Source organism: Drosophila simulans, chromosome 3R, assembly GCF_016746395.2.
Source record: "Drosophila simulans strain w501 chromosome 3R, Prin_Dsim_3.1, whole genome shotgun sequence".
NCBI classification, from domain to species: domain Eukaryota; kingdom Metazoa; phylum Arthropoda; class Insecta; order Diptera; family Drosophilidae; genus Drosophila; species Drosophila simulans.
This window is the reverse complement of record NC_052523.2, coordinates 11582664-11601890: the sequence shown is the minus strand read 5'-3', so window position 1 is coordinate 11601890 and position 19227 is coordinate 11582664. Positions and strand designations below refer to the sequence as shown.

The 19227-nt window shown below is 46.0% G+C and overlaps 5 protein-coding genes across 11 annotated transcripts in view; 2 read left to right on the top strand and 3 right to left on the bottom strand.

Moving 5' to 3' along the window:
- Positions 1-561: 561 nt before the first annotated feature.
- On the bottom strand, positions 562-5637 carry LOC6728076 (activin receptor type-2B). The gene is made up of 6 exons (XM_002103392.4): positions 5505-5637; positions 3745-3930; positions 3501-3677; positions 2413-2558; positions 1530-2345; positions 562-1454 (listed from the first exon to the last, which is right to left on the bottom strand). The coding sequence occupies exons 1-6, from the start codon at positions 5548-5550 to the stop codon at positions 1275-1277; spliced, it is 1551 nt and encodes a 516-aa protein (XP_002103428.1). The 5' UTR covers positions 5551-5637; the 3' UTR covers positions 562-1274.
- A 342-nt stretch (positions 5638-5979) lies between these two features.
- LOC6728075 (histone H4) lies at positions 5980-6935 on the top strand. Of its 2 annotated transcripts, none has more exons than XM_016175315.3 (3): positions 5980-6120; positions 6337-6540; positions 6605-6935. In XM_016175315.3, the coding sequence occupies exons 2-3, from the start codon at positions 6361-6363 to the stop codon at positions 6734-6736; spliced, it is 312 nt and encodes a 103-aa protein (XP_016034695.1). In that variant the 5' UTR covers positions 5980-6120; positions 6337-6360; the 3' UTR covers positions 6737-6935. The 2 variants fall into 2 exon arrangements, with proteins under 2 accessions (XP_016034695.1, XP_016034694.1); XM_016175314.3 differs by having other exon boundaries at positions 6104-6146.
- Positions 6936-6994: 59 nt separating this feature from the next.
- The window catches only part of LOC6728074 (protein Cep78 homolog), a 15261-nt gene continuing 3028 nt past the window's right edge, over positions 6995-19227 (bottom strand). Inside the window, exons 2-9 of the mRNA XM_016176726.3 lie at positions 15243-15331; positions 9940-10275; positions 9673-9863; positions 9434-9610; positions 9057-9231; positions 8542-9007; positions 8056-8488; positions 6995-7993 (exon numbers count right to left, since the gene is read on the bottom strand). Of these exons, the coding sequence (XP_016034691.1) occupies positions 7322-7993; positions 8056-8488; positions 8542-9007; positions 9057-9231; positions 9434-9610; positions 9673-9863; positions 9940-10267 (2442 nt within the window). The 5' untranslated portion in view covers positions 10268-10275; positions 15243-15331 and the 3' untranslated portion in view covers positions 6995-7321. The remainder of the gene's footprint in view (positions 7994-8055; positions 8489-8541; positions 9008-9056; positions 9232-9433; positions 9611-9672; positions 9864-9939; positions 10276-15242; positions 15332-19227) is intronic.
- Positions 10711-19227, top strand: part of LOC6728073 (cadherin-23) — an 11422-nt gene continuing 2905 nt past the window's right edge. The window contains exons 1-6 of the mRNA XM_039295241.2: positions 10711-11361; positions 15003-15346; positions 15698-16928; positions 16991-17191; positions 17250-18054; positions 18117-19180. Coding sequence (XP_039151175.1) covers positions 15100-15346; positions 15698-16928; positions 16991-17191; positions 17250-18054; positions 18117-19180 — 3548 coding nt within the window. The 5' untranslated portion in view covers positions 10711-11361; positions 15003-15099. The remainder of the gene's footprint in view (positions 11362-15002; positions 15347-15697; positions 16929-16990; positions 17192-17249; positions 18055-18116; positions 19181-19227) is intronic.
- Positions 15243-19227, bottom strand: part of LOC6728072 — a 20927-nt gene continuing 16942 nt past the window's right edge. For all 6 annotated transcript variants that reach the window (XM_039295243.2, XM_039295244.2, XM_016176725.3 and 3 more), the window contains exon 9: positions 15243-15331. The gene's annotated coding sequence lies outside the window, so the exon portion shown is untranslated. The remainder of the gene's footprint in view (positions 15332-19227) is intronic.

Here is a 19227-nt window from a genome sequence, read left to right as displayed (position 1 = left end):
TGCTGCGCAAAAAAGTTTCAAATAACCCGAAAGATAATACATTTCGCCAAGACTCTCTTAAATAACTATAGCTCGACATACATCTTGTTTGGCTAACATTATAAGACATACTATCCGTTTAACAATGTTTAACATACTTACTCATTGTGTTTAGCTCTAATTTCTTACAGTGTGTGCATACCTCTTGGGCTGAATATTAACTTTGATTTTTTGTTTTTAGATTTAATGCTGGCGATGAGTCGCAGCGTGTGCTTCATATAAACCTGCTAGACTGCGTGTGTTCCGTATGCCTATGCGTGTATGTGTTGTGTGTATATATAAAGAGTATAGTTCATATTTTATAATGTATGTATATGCGCTTAAGTTAGATTCTTGTTAAAAAGAAACTTTCCTTTGAAAACTTCAGGTGTTGCTTGTACTGTCCAGTAGAATTAGAATACAATTACATAATTACACACTTATTATGCTTACGCGATATCTGAGGGTCATTGGCACTACGTTTTGAAAATAAAAATCTAAAGCAGAAGTATAAAACAGACAAAATAATAAAATATCAGATGGTTAGGATGGAGTTTAAAGTATTTTTATTTAAAATACAACATTAAAACGCATGCACGTTTGAGCGCGAAATAAAAACGTTACAACTAAAAAGTAAATTAAAATTGTTAAATCTATTTTGAAAATAACTTTAAATATAAAACTACTACTATATGAAGGCATTCGATAACGTACAAATAAAATTATACTTTAAAAGGCTTGACGATAATTTTCAACAGTTTACATATGCACACAGACTACTGCCAGAGGGCAAAACAAATTGTACGTTATATGCATGATTTATATAGAACTATGTATGGTTATCAGTCAATGAAGTCAATGTCGGATGAGCAACTACCACGTCTATACACATATCGCCACTTCTAATGCTCTTTGTTCAAAGTTGCTTAGTGTACGTTTCAACTCATTTCCAACAGATTTAAGATCTCGTGTTAACATCGAATGGGTCGATTTATAATTTTAAGAAAATAATAACAAAAAATCGTTGGCATGTTAAGCTTTTAGCTTTTCCCTTAGGAAAAGTTACACCTTACACGACTTCTTTCGTATAAATCAACCCATTCCATAGCTGCTTATGATGGTACTACAAACTATTAAACTACAAACGAAACGTCTTACGACCTCGACGATCAACTATCCACTACGAAGCTAAAAGCTTCAACTGATTTGTTGCAGAGCCACAGATCCACTGGCTGGTCTGTGGCTTAGTACCGCTTCTATAAGCAATTCGTAGATTCCTTGGCGTCGTCAATGTTGGTGTGGTTCTTGATCAGCAACTGGGTTGAGGGATACTTGTTCAGCTGCGCAAAGCGTTCCATCACACAGGAAGAGCTAAGACGGGCCTCAGCATCGTGATCCCAGCACTCCTCCATTGTGTCGCAGAATACATTAAGTCCCTGCAAGGAAGTTACAGTAAGTATTTACAGGAAGTATTTTCATTAACTAAAAGCATTATCTGAAGTCACACTCACCGGATGAGCGCGCCAGGAGTTGAGCAAGCGAGGGCGCAGCTTCTTCATTACCACATTCTCCTGAACTTCGTCCAGCGACGGCCTCTGACCCAGCTCGGCCTCAAAAGGCAGCAGGAACTCACCGACAGGTCCGGCAAAGTCACACCGTGACACCATTTCCCAGAGGACTAGGCCGCATGCGTAGACGTCTATGCGTAAGAAAGCGTCTCTATTGAAATTGATGGCACCCTCAAGCACCTCTGGGGCCATGTAACGTCGAGTGCCTACTTGACCGTGTGTATCGCCGCAGGGCTTGCCTGGCTGGAATATCATGGCCAAACCAAAGTCAGCAATACAGGCCGTCAGATCGCTCTTAAGCAGTACGTTCTTAGACTTGAAGTCTCGGTGAGCTATCGATGGTTTTAGCCCATCGGCCTTTGAGGCCGGGATCTCCTCGTGCAGGTGTGCCAGGCCATTGGCCATGGACTCGGCGATGCGGCACAGCTCTGGCCATGATATCGTGTGCGATTTGAGGTAGTCGCACAGTGATCCGTTATGCTGGTAGGTGGATATCAGCCAATACTCCGGCTTGTCCATGTGCTTCTCAACGCCCAGGAATTCGAGGATGTTCGGGTGGCGCATGCGCGGCAGCTTGTAGATATCGTGCTCCGTGGTCCACGATTCTTTTTCCTGCATGCGAAAGATCTTGACGGCCACATCCTGATTGTTGAGCTTGGCTTGCCACACATCACCGAATCTACCACTGGCCTTCTGTTCCAGCAGCTGAATGGGACGGTTGCTGAGCAATGGCGAGGAGTTTGTGATCTCAGCCTCGTGCTAAAGGGTTTAATTTTGCATAATTAAAATTTATATTCGCGGCAACATCACAAAGACATCTACGTACCGTGGGTATCTCGTTAAAGTGCGCCTGCTTGCGGCGTCGGTAGAGAAGAAGGCCCATGCCAACGATGACCATGAGCACGCTGAAGACGGAGGTGCCAATGTAGATGTATATCAAATTGCTGCCGTCCTGCGTCTTCTCCTTGGGCACTGCAACGATACAAGGACACACACGGGAACGAACATTAAAGAGGGCTTTAAACGCTGCCTTGCCACAGGTGAACAACATCTCGAGTGGCGGCATGCACCACCTGCAGCTGCTGGGGTTGCTATGAAAGGCAAAACGAAAACCAAAAAACGAAAGTTCGCCCCCAATTTCGCATCTCTTTTTCCCCTCATTTTGTTTCGAGATAAAAGCGAGCTAGGCCCAAGAACAAAACAACAAAGAGCAGGGCACAAAAGACGCCCTGGCAGCACAGGGCTTCGAAGTCAAAGGCAGCAGCAACACCCCAAAAATAAAAACAAGAAAGGATGCTAGAATGAAGTCACTCGACTCTAGAATACCTGGTATTAGATAACAGATACTCTATCCCCACGTTGTGGGTTTTGGCTGCAAGCCAATTAAGTTTCATTAAAAAAAAAACAGTAGTCTAATCCTATAAAGCCCTCATAATCGAAGTGAAATAAATTGGATTTCTACAAAATAACTACCTCTTTCAGTTGCATCCTTCAAAGCGAACGCATTATACCCGATCGCTTAAGAAGTACCTTACTATAAAATTAAAAACGAACCAGCGAACGTGCACAGGAGGGCAGAAATTGCAACACATGCGGCTCCAAAAGGGGGTTGCTGGAGGCTGGTGATGGAGAAAATGATGGGGGAGCGGGCGCCACTTCGCGTCAAGAGTTCGTTAACACGAAAAACGCTGCCTCGGATGCGAGGAGTGGTATTTTGTAGGCGAAGCCTACGCCCTCCTTTTGCAACTTGAAGATGCAATAAAAATACAAAAAAAAAAAAAAAACGAAATAACAAAAACAAAAAATATATGCAAACGGAAAAATAACAAAATTGGGGTAAACACTCCAAAGACAAATCCCCAGCAGCAGCAAACGTTAAACCGAATCTGAATCCGAATCCGGATCCGAACCCACCTTGTGTGGTTGCCTCCGTGGTGCTTTTAATATATTTCTGGTTGGAATTGCACCGCGATCCCTTGCAGCAGCAAAAGTGTATGTTTCCCTGCCGTGGCTCCGCACTGGTCACGCACTCCGTCTGATTGCACTCGTGCATGTCCGTGAAGCAGCCCTTCATCTTGATGCGCAGGATGCCTATGGGTACGGAAAAATTAAAATTAATCAGTATGCTTGAAACAACCTCATCTTCTGCACGGCTCACCCGTTGTCTCGTTGACCGACCAAAGGACATAGCAGCTGGGAAACTTATCCGCCTCCATCTTACAGTGCTCTATCCGTGTTTCACATTGCTGCGTTGTGTTGCACATCTTCTCGTCGAAGTGCTCGCATTCTATGATCCCGTGACTTCCGGGCAGAATAGATCCATGGATTCCAATTAGGCAACAGACTAAATGAATACAATGGGAATATAGATTATTAATATTTCGAGTTTATGGCACTGATCTATATTTAGAGCATATATTTGAGCAGTCCTAAGACATGAGTACAGACTTTCAAAAAGTTAATCACAATATTTCCCTATGCATAAACGTAGTAAAAGATCAAAGTTAATGGAATTATCGGTTGGAAGTGCTTAAAGGGTGGGCAAATAAAGTCGAGCCTATTTGGGGAATAAGACTGAAAGGGAGGGCGCTCAGCGAGCTCTTTGTGGGCGCCATCCTTTGTACACATATCGCATGCCCAGGAGTAGCAGGAGTAGCGTCCTAAGCTGGGGCCTCTGCCATTGAAAGCCACCCCATTTGGGCACGGAATTAGCCCCACTGGCCACACACCAGCCTTTGAGTGGGCATGGCCCCAATGCACGGATATGCAGTGCACAGTGGGCCTATTGTAAGATTCATCTGTTTTCATTCTTTATTTCAAATTAATCTGTGATCCTCATTCAAATACCCAAATTAATGTTGATAAGAATTAAACTGATAAATAACTTTTTAAGTGTATAAATAAAAATAATAATATTTTGAAAACGTTTATTGTAACGAGCCTGCGATATATTGATTGATATTCCTTGACCACTGGCTAAGCAAACTGTTTTTGATCCTTTGCCACACTTTTCGTCCCACTGTCCTTTAGGTAATCGGATCGCTGACTATGTGTGTGTGTGTTTGTAAGCGTGCATGCTTTATAGTAAAGTAGATACATAAGCAGGCACATTATGCACACAGAAAGGGATGGGTTTAAAGTGGCGCTTGTGCGGAAAAAGGAAACAGCAGCAGCAGAAACAACAACAACAACAACAGCAGCAGCAACAGGGGAAGAGAGCGCACTGCGCCACAGAAAGAGAGAGGGCTATGGCGCGCGAGAGAGAGGGAGGCCGGTGGAGCAAAAGGGTGGGAGAAACCAGAACCTGCCATACAACAAGTTCCTAATGCAGCAAAATCCATTCAAAGAAATGCTCAGCGCACACACACATAGATCAAGATTCGGAATTAGGTATCCGATCGATTTATACCGAGTATGCGTTTGGGGCTCAACATATGAATTCGTAGTACCCACTGTCGACAATTTTTACGATATTTTACTACACTTTTATAGTATATTGTTGGTACTTTAATTGAGTATCTAGTGGATACATATTTACTTCAGAAATAGATTTGATATCCAGCGCTTACATTCGATATATCTAATTTTTGAAAATTTGAGATGTTTTGTTGTGTTTGTTAATAGCAACCACAAGATAAACGGAAAATAACTGGGTTCTTGCTATGGACAAAGCTATCACAAAACCTATACACCCTATATACTTTTCAAGCGCCATGTGATATTAATAAAGTAATAGCATTACGCATCGCATATCATCGAAAATCACGCACGAATGGTTATAAATCGAAGTCGGCTTGCATTACAGCGGAAAATCGGAAGGCAGAGACAAAATATAGTATTATATATGTACACAGTATAGCGACTGGGAATTAAGGCGCCAATAAGTATGCACCCACACACTCGCAGTGCAATACATACCCAGCGTTAGCTGCGCCGTTAGATAAAGCAGATCGTATTTGGACATTGTTATCGCCTGGGCCAACTTGTTTACAGCACTCGTTGCGTATACGTAACGCGAATATTTCGATGTTTCGGGGACAGGTGCAGTGGAGTGGAGTACTGAGTACTGGTATTATTATTTTGGCACAGAGTTCCTGTTGTCTTCGCACTTTTCGAGTACAGCACTAAATGTGTATGTGTGGGTGGACGAGTGTGTGTGTGATGCCTTGGCAGCGATTTTGCTGGCCACACGCCGTTTGCATGCGCATTTCCGCGGTTTTTCTTCGACTTTTCACCGCGACTCAATCTTAAGCTAGAGCGGCACAGTTGAAAAAGTGTTTGCGCGCTGCACTTTTCAGTTTTTCACAGGTCTGCGGGCCTGTTTTCAAGCGATTTTTATGCGAGCACGTCTTTCGGTTCGATTAAATCTTTTTTTGTCGCAACGGGGCGGCGATAGCGATGGTCGATAGGCGATAACTGACCAGGGCTGGTTGTAAGACAGACAAAATACTAGATACGAGCATTTTGTGACAGGTATTTTAAGGTGTGCGCAGTCTGGTCACGCTCACAAACAATTTTCTGGAGTTTTCTTGATGTGAGTTTTGTTGCTGAGAAAATTAAGTAAATAATAGGAAAATCGGACAACAAAGTTTGTTTTTGCAAAAACATTTAGAAAATAAGTAGTAAACATTCGTTTGCATAAAAACGCACTCATTAACAACAGTTTTCACCTGTCAAATGACCTGTTACCTTTCACCCCCACCAAACATGGCGTCGCTTTACAGTTTATTGCGTCTTCTCTTCTTTCCAGCCAACTTTACGAAGCAACTGAGAAATGACTGGTCGTGGAAAGGGAGGCAAAGGATTGGGAAAGGGTGGCGCCAAGCGTCATCGTAAGGTGCTTCGTGATAACATCCAGGGTATCACCAAGCCTGCTATTCGCCGCTTGGCTCGTCGCGGCGGTGTTAAGCGTATCTCTGGCTTGATTTACGAGGAAACTCGCGGTGTGCTGAAGGTAAGTTTTGGCAAAACGAAGAGAAAGTGGTGAAAAACTGGTTAATTGCTGGGAAAATTCACAGGTATTCCTTGAGAACGTTATCCGTGACGCTGTCACCTACACCGAGCACGCCAAGCGCAAGACCGTGACCGCCATGGACGTGGTCTATGCTCTCAAGCGCCAGGGACGCACCCTCTACGGATTTGGCGGTTAAGCACGCCCTCTAACCTCCACTTGATAAATAACCATGGGGTTTAACTTAACTACACTACATTCAAATTACTTGATCCAATTGAATCTTATCTTAATCAGTAGTATTCAACGCAAACTTAACCGAACGCAAATATTTTATAATTCCACAATATACGGACTAAATAAATCAAAAGATATCACATAGAGAGCTCAATATCATACATTTGTGCATCTTGACTTGGGCGGTTAATCATCCAAAAATAAGGTCCAACAAACTCGCTTAGGGAGCACACAAATAATAAATCTTTAATGGAAATTAGTAAGACCAAAGTATATTTTTGTACATTTTTGGTGCAGCTTGAATTCGCAGAGGGCAGGACGTGCAAAAAGGAGCAGGTTCCCTTTTCTACTGCTACTGCCCGGGAGTATGACTGCAAATTTAGCTCTCCCAGTGGGGATCCTATCGTATCGAGTTGGCTGCTTTGTTGTGGGTGTGGAGGTGGTGGTGGTGTTGTTACTGTTCGGCGGCTCAGCCAGCTGAGGTGTCGCTGCTCCGGCTGCGAATGGCTGCGGGGATTTTGAATGGAGGAACCTAAAATCGCGGCCCCTAGGCGCTCTGCTCCCGCTGCTTCTGGAGCTGCAGGGACATGTAGACATTGCCCGGGGATAGGACATTTTGGTCGCCGAAATCGCCAGATCCTCCACCACCGCCGGCATCTCCGCCGCCGGCCTCTTCTGTGAGTGACATGGGCTCCGATTGCTTGCGCCGCACAAAGACATGCATGGAGGAGTACTTCGAGCTACTAAGTAACGTGGATTCCGTCGCCTCCGTCTCGTAGTCTGAGTTCTCCAGCGTAACGTCCGTTGTGGAGAGTTCTTCGGAGCGGGACATATACGACTCCATGTGCATGTCGCCGACGGGTACCTGAAGATCGTCCTCAGGCCGAGGTTTAAGGCGCTTTTTCCCCGTTTTACCAGCATTCGCTTGTCGTTCCAGATTGCTAACGAACTGTGCCACATGTCCATCACTGGCGCCTGGGACACGTTTTTGCACCAAAGCCTCGACCAGTTGAGATTGCCTCTGCCTCCTATGGGATCCGTCACCCACACCCACCACATAGCCATGCTCGTAGCCCCGCTTGACTGGCTGCTGCTGCTCATGCTCGTAGTTGTAGACATAGCTCGTATCACCCCCGCCGCCCTCGTATCGCTGGCCAGGATTGACCATTACATTGTCGCCAATGTCCGTCTCGAATTGCACAGAGGGATTAAGCTTGAACTGGGGATAGATGGGTTAGAATAAATAGCTAGTACTGGTAAAGTTATATCGTAGATACTCACATCTCTCTCGTTGGCAAACTCATGGTCCGACTTGGACTCGCGATTCTTTTTGGCTGCCTCCTTGGGATTGTTTTCCACATACTTAATCTCACTGCGAACCTTGCGCACCTGGAGCTGTTTGCGTTGGATCTGCATTTGCTGTTCGTAATGCTGTTGCTCCTCGTTCTGCGGCTCCGACTCGGATTGGGTTTCCTCCGGCTGCTGTTCCTCCTCCTCCTCTTCCTCCACGTCCAAGACCACCTCCTCATGCACCTCGTGCAGATTTCTGAGCTGCTGCTTCAAGGAAAGATGGTTGACCTCCATTGGAGACGGTTGCCGTTGCAGCTGCTGCTCCTTGCGCAATGTGACAATCTCGCTGCGGGGTGTGACTTCTGGACTGGTGGCCGCACTGTTGACCAGCCGGTTGAAGTGCGACTGGCGGTAGCTCTGGGTACTGTGAAGAAATATAATCAGATAGGCTTTGATTTGAGAATTGAGCTAACACACTTTTTGATGACTTCCGGCATAACATCATTCCGCGCCACATATTCCCTCGACATGTTCGCTTGTGATCCTCCCTCCATGACCTTCTCTTGAACCATGTGATTGGATGTGTCGGGTCTCATGAGCTGGTGGCTAAGCTTCTCATTCAGCTTCTCGGCCTTCTTGCGCAACGTTCGCTCGAAGGAGAGCTGCTCCTCCAATGCTTTGGTGTGGGCCAGCAGTTGGGAGACGGTGACCTTCTTGTTCTTGGGCAGGCTCTGCAGCCCGTTGACGCAACTGAGGTCATACTCTGGCTCCTGTTTCTCCTCTGGTAAGCAGCCCAGACGATCATGAATACTCCGCTGTAGGAACTTACTGATTCCTTCGTTGTTTCGCACACTGAACTCCGTAATGGCCGTGTTCAGCTCCAGGCAATCGAGTATTAGATTTGCCCCGATGTCCGTCAGGCCGCAGCCCTCCATGTCGATTTCTGTGGGGTATTTGAACTGTATGGATCGCACTACTCGGACTCTACGTACTTTTTATCCAAGCATCCTCCTTCAACACCTCGGTGATCCACCGGATGCCCATGTCGCCAATCTCCGGGTTGTCAGCCAACAAAACCGTGCGCAGTCCGCCAATCGTGTTCACATCCACGCTGCGGTAGCGGAGGGACTTCTCCCATCCCTCCGTGAATCGGGTGATCTTTTGCATCTGAGTTACAAGAAAACTTTATGGTTAACTAGGGGAGTTTACAACTAAACATACGTGTAATGTAAGTATGGGCTGAGCTAACCATTAATGAGGGTAAAAATATGCATTATACATATCGCAATGGAATTTCTTCATATACTACTGAAATCGCTAGGATATATTTCTAGAAATAAGGAAAGATTTGAAGGGATTAAGGGATTACCTTGAGCATGTCGGCCACGTGCTCGGCTCCCTTGGAAGTAAGTCCGCATTCAGAGAGGTCGAACACTTCGATGCGATTCAGGTATTTGGCGGTGTTGCACACCACCTCGCAGCCCTTATCGCCAATGTTGGATTTACGAAAACTCACTGTTTCAAGGCATTCGTTGTCCGCCAGTGCCTGTGAATGGATATATGTGTTACTTGGAAACGTGATCCCGACCGCAAAACTTATCAACGCACCTTGGCAATGGTCTCGATGTAGCCATCCTGCAACGGCAATCCCTCCAGCTTCAACACACTTAGATTTTTGTTGCTCGAAACACAGTTGGCAATCGCCTGGACCAAACTGTTGAATATAAAGCGAGTATATATCACTGGCCGCTGGCGAAAAAGACGGGCTCGTTTCTCTGTGTCAATGGGATCAATGTTGGCTGTCGAAAAAATGAATAAACGAAATGGTATAATTCACTTTCCATACAGAGTGGCAGACTACGAAAGATCACCTACTTTGTGGATATGTGCGTCGCAGGCGCACCACCAGCTGCTGGAGCACGAGGTCATAGTGGAGCGCCTCGGTTAGGAGCTGCCAATCGCTGACCGCCAGCTTATCGCCGCACAGCTCCAGAAAGGTGGTGGTCGCATTCGTCTTGCTGCGGATTTCCGGCACCGGCGTCAGGTTCTTGGCCCGGCACAGCTCCAGATAGCGGAAGTGGAACGAGCGGCTCTTGCTGGACTTCTTCACCAGCGGTGGAACCGACACCACCACAGTGTTGGGCTTGCGTGCTACCTCCCCGGAGTGGCCCTTTCGCATCATAGTCACTCGACTCACGGACATATTTTATTCTAGAAAAAATAGTTACGTTACGTATCTGTCAATATGAAAACTAAAAATTAATGACAATTTAGAATGACAGTACTGAAACTATTAGGTTAATAGAAAAACGATTCAAAAAAGATCCAGGTTGCAGAGGTTATTAACTGAAATGGTTTGCAAACTAAAATTGGTTTATGCGTTGGAAAGCTCAGTTGTTTGAAACCCGCGTAACCTTCAAAATTGCATAAGCGCACGCACTTCCGGTTTCCGCTGACCATCATTCCGAAGCCATTCCAGTCTTCCAGTGAGCTGGCACTTGCGATCCAGTAACGAGCTCGCAAATTGTAAACAAACAGAGCTCACCCACCGCCCACTTGCCGGTGGAATTTACGGTTGGCTAATTACTCGCGTGCCTCTGGTGCGCTACTCTCTCTTTAGTTGCGACCCGGCTATATCAGTCTCTCCCGCAACAGGGTTGCCATGCCATTCCGGCGATAACTCGATTCCAGTAGAGCTAGCTGCAAAGTCTCGTTAGCTTGTTTTCCAAACTCAACGTCAGTCGTCGAGCGGCTGTTGCGGTAAACACTTCGTTCAAAATTGGGTTTCCGCGAAATAAACACTCAACGGTTTTCGGTTTTCGGGTTTCGAAAGTGCAAAATAGCCTCCGTCGTAATTTATTCGCTTGGCCAAGAACTCGAAACTCTGCGTGTTCTACGGCACGTTCCGTTGTCGCGTTGTCGGCTTTAAGTGTCATCAAGTGATCTGACCACCATCCAGGTTTCGAGGCCCCTTACCACTAACACCACTCTTTAAAGTCGAGTTCCGGTTCGTGCATTGCCCAATTTCGAAGCGTGCGACACGTTTATTTTATGCGGTTTCATCGTGTACTCCATATGTGTGTTCTGCGGGGTTCTTTGACTTATGCCTAATTACCAGTGACGTCGAAGCCTTTTCGAAAATGTGTCAGCCACGAAATTTGTCAGTTCTCTGGTAGTTGCTGAAAGACACTCGAGTGTGACACTGTTGGTTGGCTTCAGATAATTATAGGGAAAGGACCCCAACGAGAAGACCGCCAAAGGATACTCGGACTATAGGAATATCTATTTTATACGGGGGTAAGTAAGCGAAACCGGTCTGCATTCCTGTCCTGGCATGCGACTATTCTTCGTTAAAGGGGGAAAGTTAGGAGGTTTCCTTGCAAGCAGTTGTTGGGGGTGAACAAACAAAATACTTCACTGAAAGAAAGAGCTCAAAGATGGTACCAGAGTTTATATACCCTTTATTGTACCAAGATATAAGCCCTTTTTAAAGATCTGCTCCTTTAGTTATGTTTAAGAAGGGAATCCTGAACTATCTATAGCATTAAATGGAATTAAATAATTATGAATTTAGAAATATTTATGAGCTAATATTAAAATATTGTTAAATGTTTGCCATAACTCTCAAGCTCTCCTCGAGTGCATGGAAGCCTGAAGTTCAACCTCGAAGGGTTGGCCGACTTCTGCTCTTCTTGTAATACCTCCAGTAAGGCCATAGCTCGTGTCAAGGACTTGGCTGCTCTTCCAAAACCAGCCAGTCCAATAAATTGTATAATTACCCCCGAAATGTAGAAATACTTGCAAAGCAGATGCAAATAGAAAAGTGCAAAAACTTAAGCCAGAAAAGGAGCCGGAGTGTAACGGACAAATTGCTCACGACACCAGCTATGAATGCATAGTACAATAGTACAACATCTAAGCCAAGTCTCGGAGCTTGGCTCGAATAGTGAGACGGATGCGGGCGTCGCTTGAACCCGGGCTATGAGTCAAAAACCATGCCACCGCAACGGAGTCAGCTCCCCAGCTCCCCTACTCTCCTGCCCCCACCCAAACCCAGCTCGAGCTCCTTTTGTTTGCCAGCCAGCCACCAGCAAACAATCGTTGGCTGCTGGCGTTGAACTTGACTGTCGGAGTGCCGCACATGTATCGGAATCGATGGGCATGACAAAAGGGCCCTAATACGGGGGAGGAAGTGTTCAAATTGGAGTACTCGGAACGCCTGAACGCCAGGGGACCGATTGTTTGCTCGCGGGCCGGAAACTGGAGGCAACATTGGTCACAACACGATTCCCGCCAATCTCGATCTCCATGGCTGCACTTGAAAAAAATATTGATATAGTTTAGAAGGGTTGTAGTATGATATCAAACGGCATCTCATTAACCATGCATTTCTAGAATTTTTGGATAGTTCCCTAATCTATATAAGGTTTCTTAGATGAAAATCGCTGAGATTAGTTTTGGTATTAGCTGAACTTATGTTATATTGACCCCAAACATTTTTTCATAGCATAGCACATATTTTTTCGAGTGTACATATGTGATTGTTGCTCTCAGGCGGGCTTAACATATTTAATATAATTAAGTAAGCCCCTGGCTGGCTTGGAAAGTCATGAACCGGCGATTACCGGGGCTGGAAAAAGGGGGGCGGAGAAAGAGATCGGGGAACTCGTCGCTGTGGCAGACAAATCAAAATTGTTTATTGGGATTTCCATTTCGGTGGCGATTACCTTGGAGCTGCCGCCAGGTTTGTTTGCGGTTAGCCCAAAAGCCGCAAGATTAGCGACGCCAACCGACGTTGGATACCGCGCGTTGGACACATTTTCGCGAAGGATTTCACTTTTTGGCCCACTCGGACGGGGTCAGAACTTGTCCAAGCGTGAACCCTGCTGCCAGCGGAGTCATTAGCACCGAAATTCGCTCGGTTTCGGATTGAGATACATCACATGTGTATCTGTCAGGTCGCAGAGCTACATATCTGAACTGCGGAAAGGCGCCGTCGTCATGGTGGCTGGGCCAAGTGTTTTGCTTGACTTTCGGCGACTCCTCAGCCACTTTCCACTTACGTAAATCCGTAGGGGAAATGGTAGAGCAGAGCCCTGACTGATTTTGCCGATCTTGCCGAGGCGGCGTAACTTATTAATTTGCCTTAATTCAGTGGGTTTTAGCTGTGTGGAAAATTGGCAGCAAGAAAGTGGGAGTGTGTCTGCCACTAATGGAGTTAATTAAACTAAATGCGATTTTGAATGGGCTATTTGAAGGGAAGTGATAGCCCAGATATTAGGCTAATGAAAAGTGTGGCGGAACTTCCTCCCCCCGCATTTCCTGTATTTCTTAACCATATTTTGATTTGATTTGATTTATATAAATTCAACTAATTAGAAAATACATATGGGTCTACAGGGCGTATGGGTGTTACTTAATGCGTTTCAAAAACGGTTGTAAAACAAACATAACCAATATATGTACGCAGAACAAAAGCATACATTTTTATGTACCGTGTTCTCTTCATTGCGATGGGTAAATAATCGACAGCTATGATAACCCCGATTCGACTGAGGCAGTGCAGCATGAAATTGCCTGGGCAGCAGAGCATCCAAAATCCCTGCATCGTCCAACTGACCAAACAACCCAATTGCCGACGTTACACAAACATGCTGGCCACGGATGCATGGATAATTATCCGCGGACGGCGATGTAGAGAATTAGCCGCCCAAAAGCAGAAGATGCGGCAGATACAGATACAAGTTGTGGTAGTGGCAGTCGCACCATTGAAAATGTTGCATGCGGCGCGTGTTGAAAGCGAAATCAGGCGCAGATTGTGATTACTTTTGAATCACTTAACCGTGATCAGTTAAGGAGGCGACTCTCTAACGACCTTGCTGCTTGCCGTGATTTTTCCCGGCGATAAAGAGGTTGATGCAACCTGCAGTGGCTGCCTGGCTAGTAAATAATAATTAACCATCCCAGATAATCACATAAATCAATTACAGTCCACGGCGGCATTTACGATGGCAGCCCATTAAGAAATTGCCGTGCGGCAATTGCGAAATCAATGAACCACAGTTGGCAAATCTTGCGGATCCGCAGCTCCGATTGCAAATGAGCCTAACCGAGTTGAACCCGCGAACAATGGCATTAATAATGCATATATGCATCTGCATTTGACAGATGCAGTCATCGCTCTACAAATGCATTTTTCACACGCACCCCCCGCTGTGCAAAGAGGGAGGGGGAGGGGAAGGTTTTTCCAAAAGTGTAGCAACATCATTAAAAATATTCGCAAATGCGGTTTTCATTAAGCTCGTGATAGCTTCATCTTGCAAAGACAACTTTCAATTTTCACTCCATTTGAGCGAGAACTTAGCGCAATTTGTTTGAAATTTGCAATGAGACAAATCTGGCACATGAATAAGCCAAAGTGGTAATAATTGCCGGGCAGTTTAGAAAACGTTCCGGTCGTTAAACCACGTACAAAATAACAATCAAAACCCAAAGGCAGCCATAAAATTTCTTTAGCGGAATTCCAGGCTGGCGCTGAGCCAGCATTTAAGTAAACTCAACTGAAGTATAAAGCCAATAAAGAGCTGACGCTTAATTAATTTGAGCATAAAACTTTCGCAAAGATTCGCTGGCGAATCCACTGGCCAATTCTCACGCAGAACAGACGGACAGCATATAGAACACCTGTAGACACGCAGACTGCGAGTCCAGTTCCATTCGGATTTCTTAATGCACGACCCAATTCACTTCTTGTTTCTTTTCTTTTTTTGGGCAAAGAACTTCTCCAGTGGATTCTTCCACTGGAAGAATCGCTTCTCGAGCGAAACTGCCGGCGGCGGCGGGTCATAGATCACGGCCCATAAAACGTGCGACATGTGGGGAAAATGGGTTAACACTCCACACTCGGCTTCTGTCGTAACACTCCGTCTATTTTCTAGGTGTCGCCGCCGCTCGATTCTACCTGTCATGTGGTAGTGACTACTATCATTATAACCAGTAACCCCAAAGGTGTCGTCCCCCAAAACGCCACACACAATGCACAACGAATCACAGCTGCCGTCGAATGGTAATGGCATCGACAGCATGGACTACAAGAAGGTGCGCTTAAAAGGACGAAGGCGGCGAAGTTTCTCTAGATTTATAAGCTCCTCCATATCCATCCAAGTCATAATACTCACCACACTAATCAGCTTGGTTGCCGCAAATCGACCGCCGCGTTTCGCTATCGACGGCCAGTCGGAGATTGTACTGCGTCTGAAGGAGAGTCCTGAAACGAAAGTGGGTAAGTCAAGGTCCAGTTAATATATTTAAAAAATTTAATTACACTTGAAATCTGCGAAATAACAGATAGTATACTTTTAAACTATAAAAAGAATGGTAGTGTGTCATGTCTCAAAAATTTTAAGCTAAAGATACTTTAGATAGTAATCTTGAAGTTGTGCAAAATACAAAATAAAATCGGAATTTAAATTCGACCAGATATCAAAGATGGCAATGTGTCGTGTTTAAAAATGGTTTGCTTATCCATTTCTGTGATGTATAATCATCTTTTGCCGAATGGCTTTACATTTATTTCCTATAAATAATCTGCAAAAAGAGACTTCAGATAGTAAATACATTTTTTCCTCTTTAGGAACCCTGATATACACGCTAAAGGGTTACGATCCGGACAACGATCCGCTGACCTTTGGCAAGCGCAACTCGCATGATAGCGAGATCATTCGGATTGAGAACACGGGTGGCAACGAGGCCAAGGTCTTTTTGGCCAAGGAACTGGATCGGGAGCTGCAGGACGAGTATGCCATAGTGCTAACGCTGACTGACAGTCACTACAGCGATCACAACTATGTGACCCAGAGTTTTTTGCTCCTGGTGGAGGACATAAACGATAATGTTCCCACATTTCTGCCCTACCAAAATGCCATTGAAATACCGGAGGGCAGTGCACCGGGAGTGGTCACCACTCTGGAGGCCACGGATGCGGATGAAGGGGCCTACGGCCAGGTGGTTTACTATCTGCAAGAACTGGATGGCGACAACGATGTGTTCTCCATAGCTACGCACCAAGGCAAGGGCATATTGAGGTTGCAAAAGGAGCTGGACTATGAGAGAAAGAGTCTGTATCAGTTGAGAGTCCTGGCCATTGATCGTGCCAATCAGGGACCGATTAATACGGGAACTGCTGCCATTCTGGTGAAGGTAAAGGATCTGGAGGATCAGCCTCCGGAGTTCGTAGAAGTACAGGCAGTGGCCCGAATTGCCGAGGATGCTCCAGTGGGCACAAAAGTTCTGCGAGTTCGAGCAATAGATGGAGATCGTGGGATCAATAATCCCATAGCCTATTCCCTGGAGGCAAACGATCTGTTCGACATTAATCCGCACACAGGCATAGTTCACACGCTAACCAAACTGGATCGCGAGGAGCAGAGTGATCAGGTGAATGGAGCCCACATCCTGCGTATTTCGGCCACCGAGCTGTCCAAGTCTAATACCCAAATGGCACCCACAACCGTACGCACCGAAGTTACGGTCATTGTGAGCGATGTAAATGACGAAATACCCACATTTGGTGAAACAGTTTATCGTTGTGAGGTCAACGAGAATGCCCAAACCAATACCCCGCTTAATTTCATCGACGAGGAGGTGCAAAACGTGGTCTTCGACCACGATGAGGGCAACAATGGCACCTTCCGCTTGTTTCTGGATCCGCCCAACGATCTGTTCGAGATCGTGCCCGAGTTGGCTGTTAATGAGGCTAACTTTATGCTGCGGGTGAAGAACTCAAAGTCCCTCGATTTCGAACAATTCACCGAGGTCAATTTTACGATATTCGCCAGGGAGGTCGACGAGCCCAGTCGATGGAGGTAAGCTTATAGTTTGGAAAATGCATACAGAGTGTCTAAAATATATATATCTTTTCTTACAGTTCCGCTCATGTTCAGATTTTTATACGAGACCAAAACGACAACTTCCCAGAGTTTAGTCAAACCATCTATAATGCGAGCGTTTTGGAAAACAGCGAGCAGGATACAATCATCACCCACGTCCAAGCGGTGGATGTGGATTCTGGGGATTATGGAACTATGGGTATTCGCTACATCAACCTCAGAGGAGGAATAGCTCATTTGTAAGTTGTATAAAATAAAAATAAAAAATAGAGGTCTAATATTCCCTTCCTTTTAAAGACTCAATCTCAACCCCATTACGGGAGTGATAACCATTAAACAGGCAGGTGGAACAGCCTTCGATCGTGAAATCATTTCACGGCACTATCTCACCGTGGAAGCCATCGACAACGCTGGTCAGGGCAACAGGAATACGGCACAGATAATCGTGGACATCCTGGATGTGAACGACAACGCACCCACATTTCCCCAGCGGCAATACGAGACCAAGTTGCTGGAGAACCAGGCCGAGTTCGAAACCCCTCTACAATTGGAGGCCAGAGATGCGGATCTTAATGGCACGGAGAACAGCCAGGTGACCTACGAGATTGTCGAGGGCCTGTACCGCTCCAACTTCACTATAGATCCCCAGAGTGGCCTTCTGCGTCCGGTGCACAGTTTTGATTTCGAGGAACTGGTGGATCGCAGCAGTCGCAGAAGTGATCCTCAGACAGGTGGATCCTTTAGCATTCGAGAGATCGATCTGCTGGTGCGAGCTCGAGACTCGGGCATTCCAATGCTCTCCACTGTGGTTCCTGTTCTTATTTACGTGCAGGATGTAAACGACAATGCGCCGATATTCCAGCGAAGCTTCTATGCGAAAACGGTTCCGGAGGATCTGCCAGGTGGGAGCTCGGTGCTGCAGGTAACGGCCATAGATCGAGATGGATCAGCACCCAACAATGTGGTGGTGTATCGCATACAGACTGGTGCCAGTGATAAGTTTATCATCAACTCGGAGACAGGAGTTATATCGGTGGCACAGGGAGCCAATCTAGATCCGGATCTCACAGACAGCAAGAGATCGCTCTATACTCTGTCAGTGGTAAGTTCAAAAGAGATTCCTTTTGTATAATATAAAAACCCATTCGTTGTTGTTTTGCACAGATTGCTTTGGATGGTGGATTGGGCAATTCCCAGTTGATGACAACATGTACGGTGAACATTAGCATTCAGGATGTGAATAATAAGCCGCCTGTGCTTAAGGAAATGCCAGCATTGCAGATCTTAGAGAACACGCCTGTGGGCACATTGGTGTATCGCATCCAGGCAACTGACCTGGACCAAAAGGCCATCCTGCGCTACAAGCTGAACCCAGAACACTGCGAGGGTCGAACTGAAGAGGGAGCGCTGGTGAAGAGTAGCGAATACGACTTCTTGGGCGCCTTCGAGGTGGACTCCATCGAGGGAACCCTCAAGGTGGTTAAGCTGCTGGATCGCGAAAGGGTCGAGCATATTAAGCTGGCCATCACTGTGGAGGATCTGGCTGCGGCCAAGGGCAGACAAATCGCGGAGGGTTTCCTGAGCATTCAAGTGCTGGATGAGAATGATAATAACCCAAAGTTTCGACTCCCCTTTTACCGTCAATCGATCACGGAGAACAGCATCAACGGGGCCATGATTGTGAATGTGCTGGCCTCAGATGTGGACAAGAATCGCACCATAACCTATGCTCTGGAGGGTAACCCCACGTACCGATCACTAATGCATCTGGATCCGCAAACAGGGGAGATTGTGGTGGCCAGCAAGATTGACCATGAGCAGCATCAGTGGCTCAATTTTAGTGTGAGGGCTACGGACTCTGGAATTCCAGCCAGATCCTCACTGGTGGATGTGTATATAACAGTGCTGGATGAGAATGATAACAATCCCTACTTTGTGGGTGGGAGCAAGAACTATACGATTAGTGAAAATGCAGCTCCAGGCACCAGAGTAGCCACTCTACAAGCTGGAGATGCGGATTCGGGAGACTTTGGCAAGATCACCTTCCTGATGGATCGCATCAGTTCGCAGGGAAAGTTCACCATAGATGCAGACACTGGGGTGCTAACGGTGGCGGATCGTTTGGACAGGGAGTCTAAGGATTCCTACAACCTGGTTATCGAGGCCTGGGATAACTATCAATTCGGATTCCTGGCCGGAGAAAGTCGGAATGCCTTCAAGCAGGTTTTGTAAGTTATAAAAACTTTAGCATTTGACAAATTTATTTCATTTAACT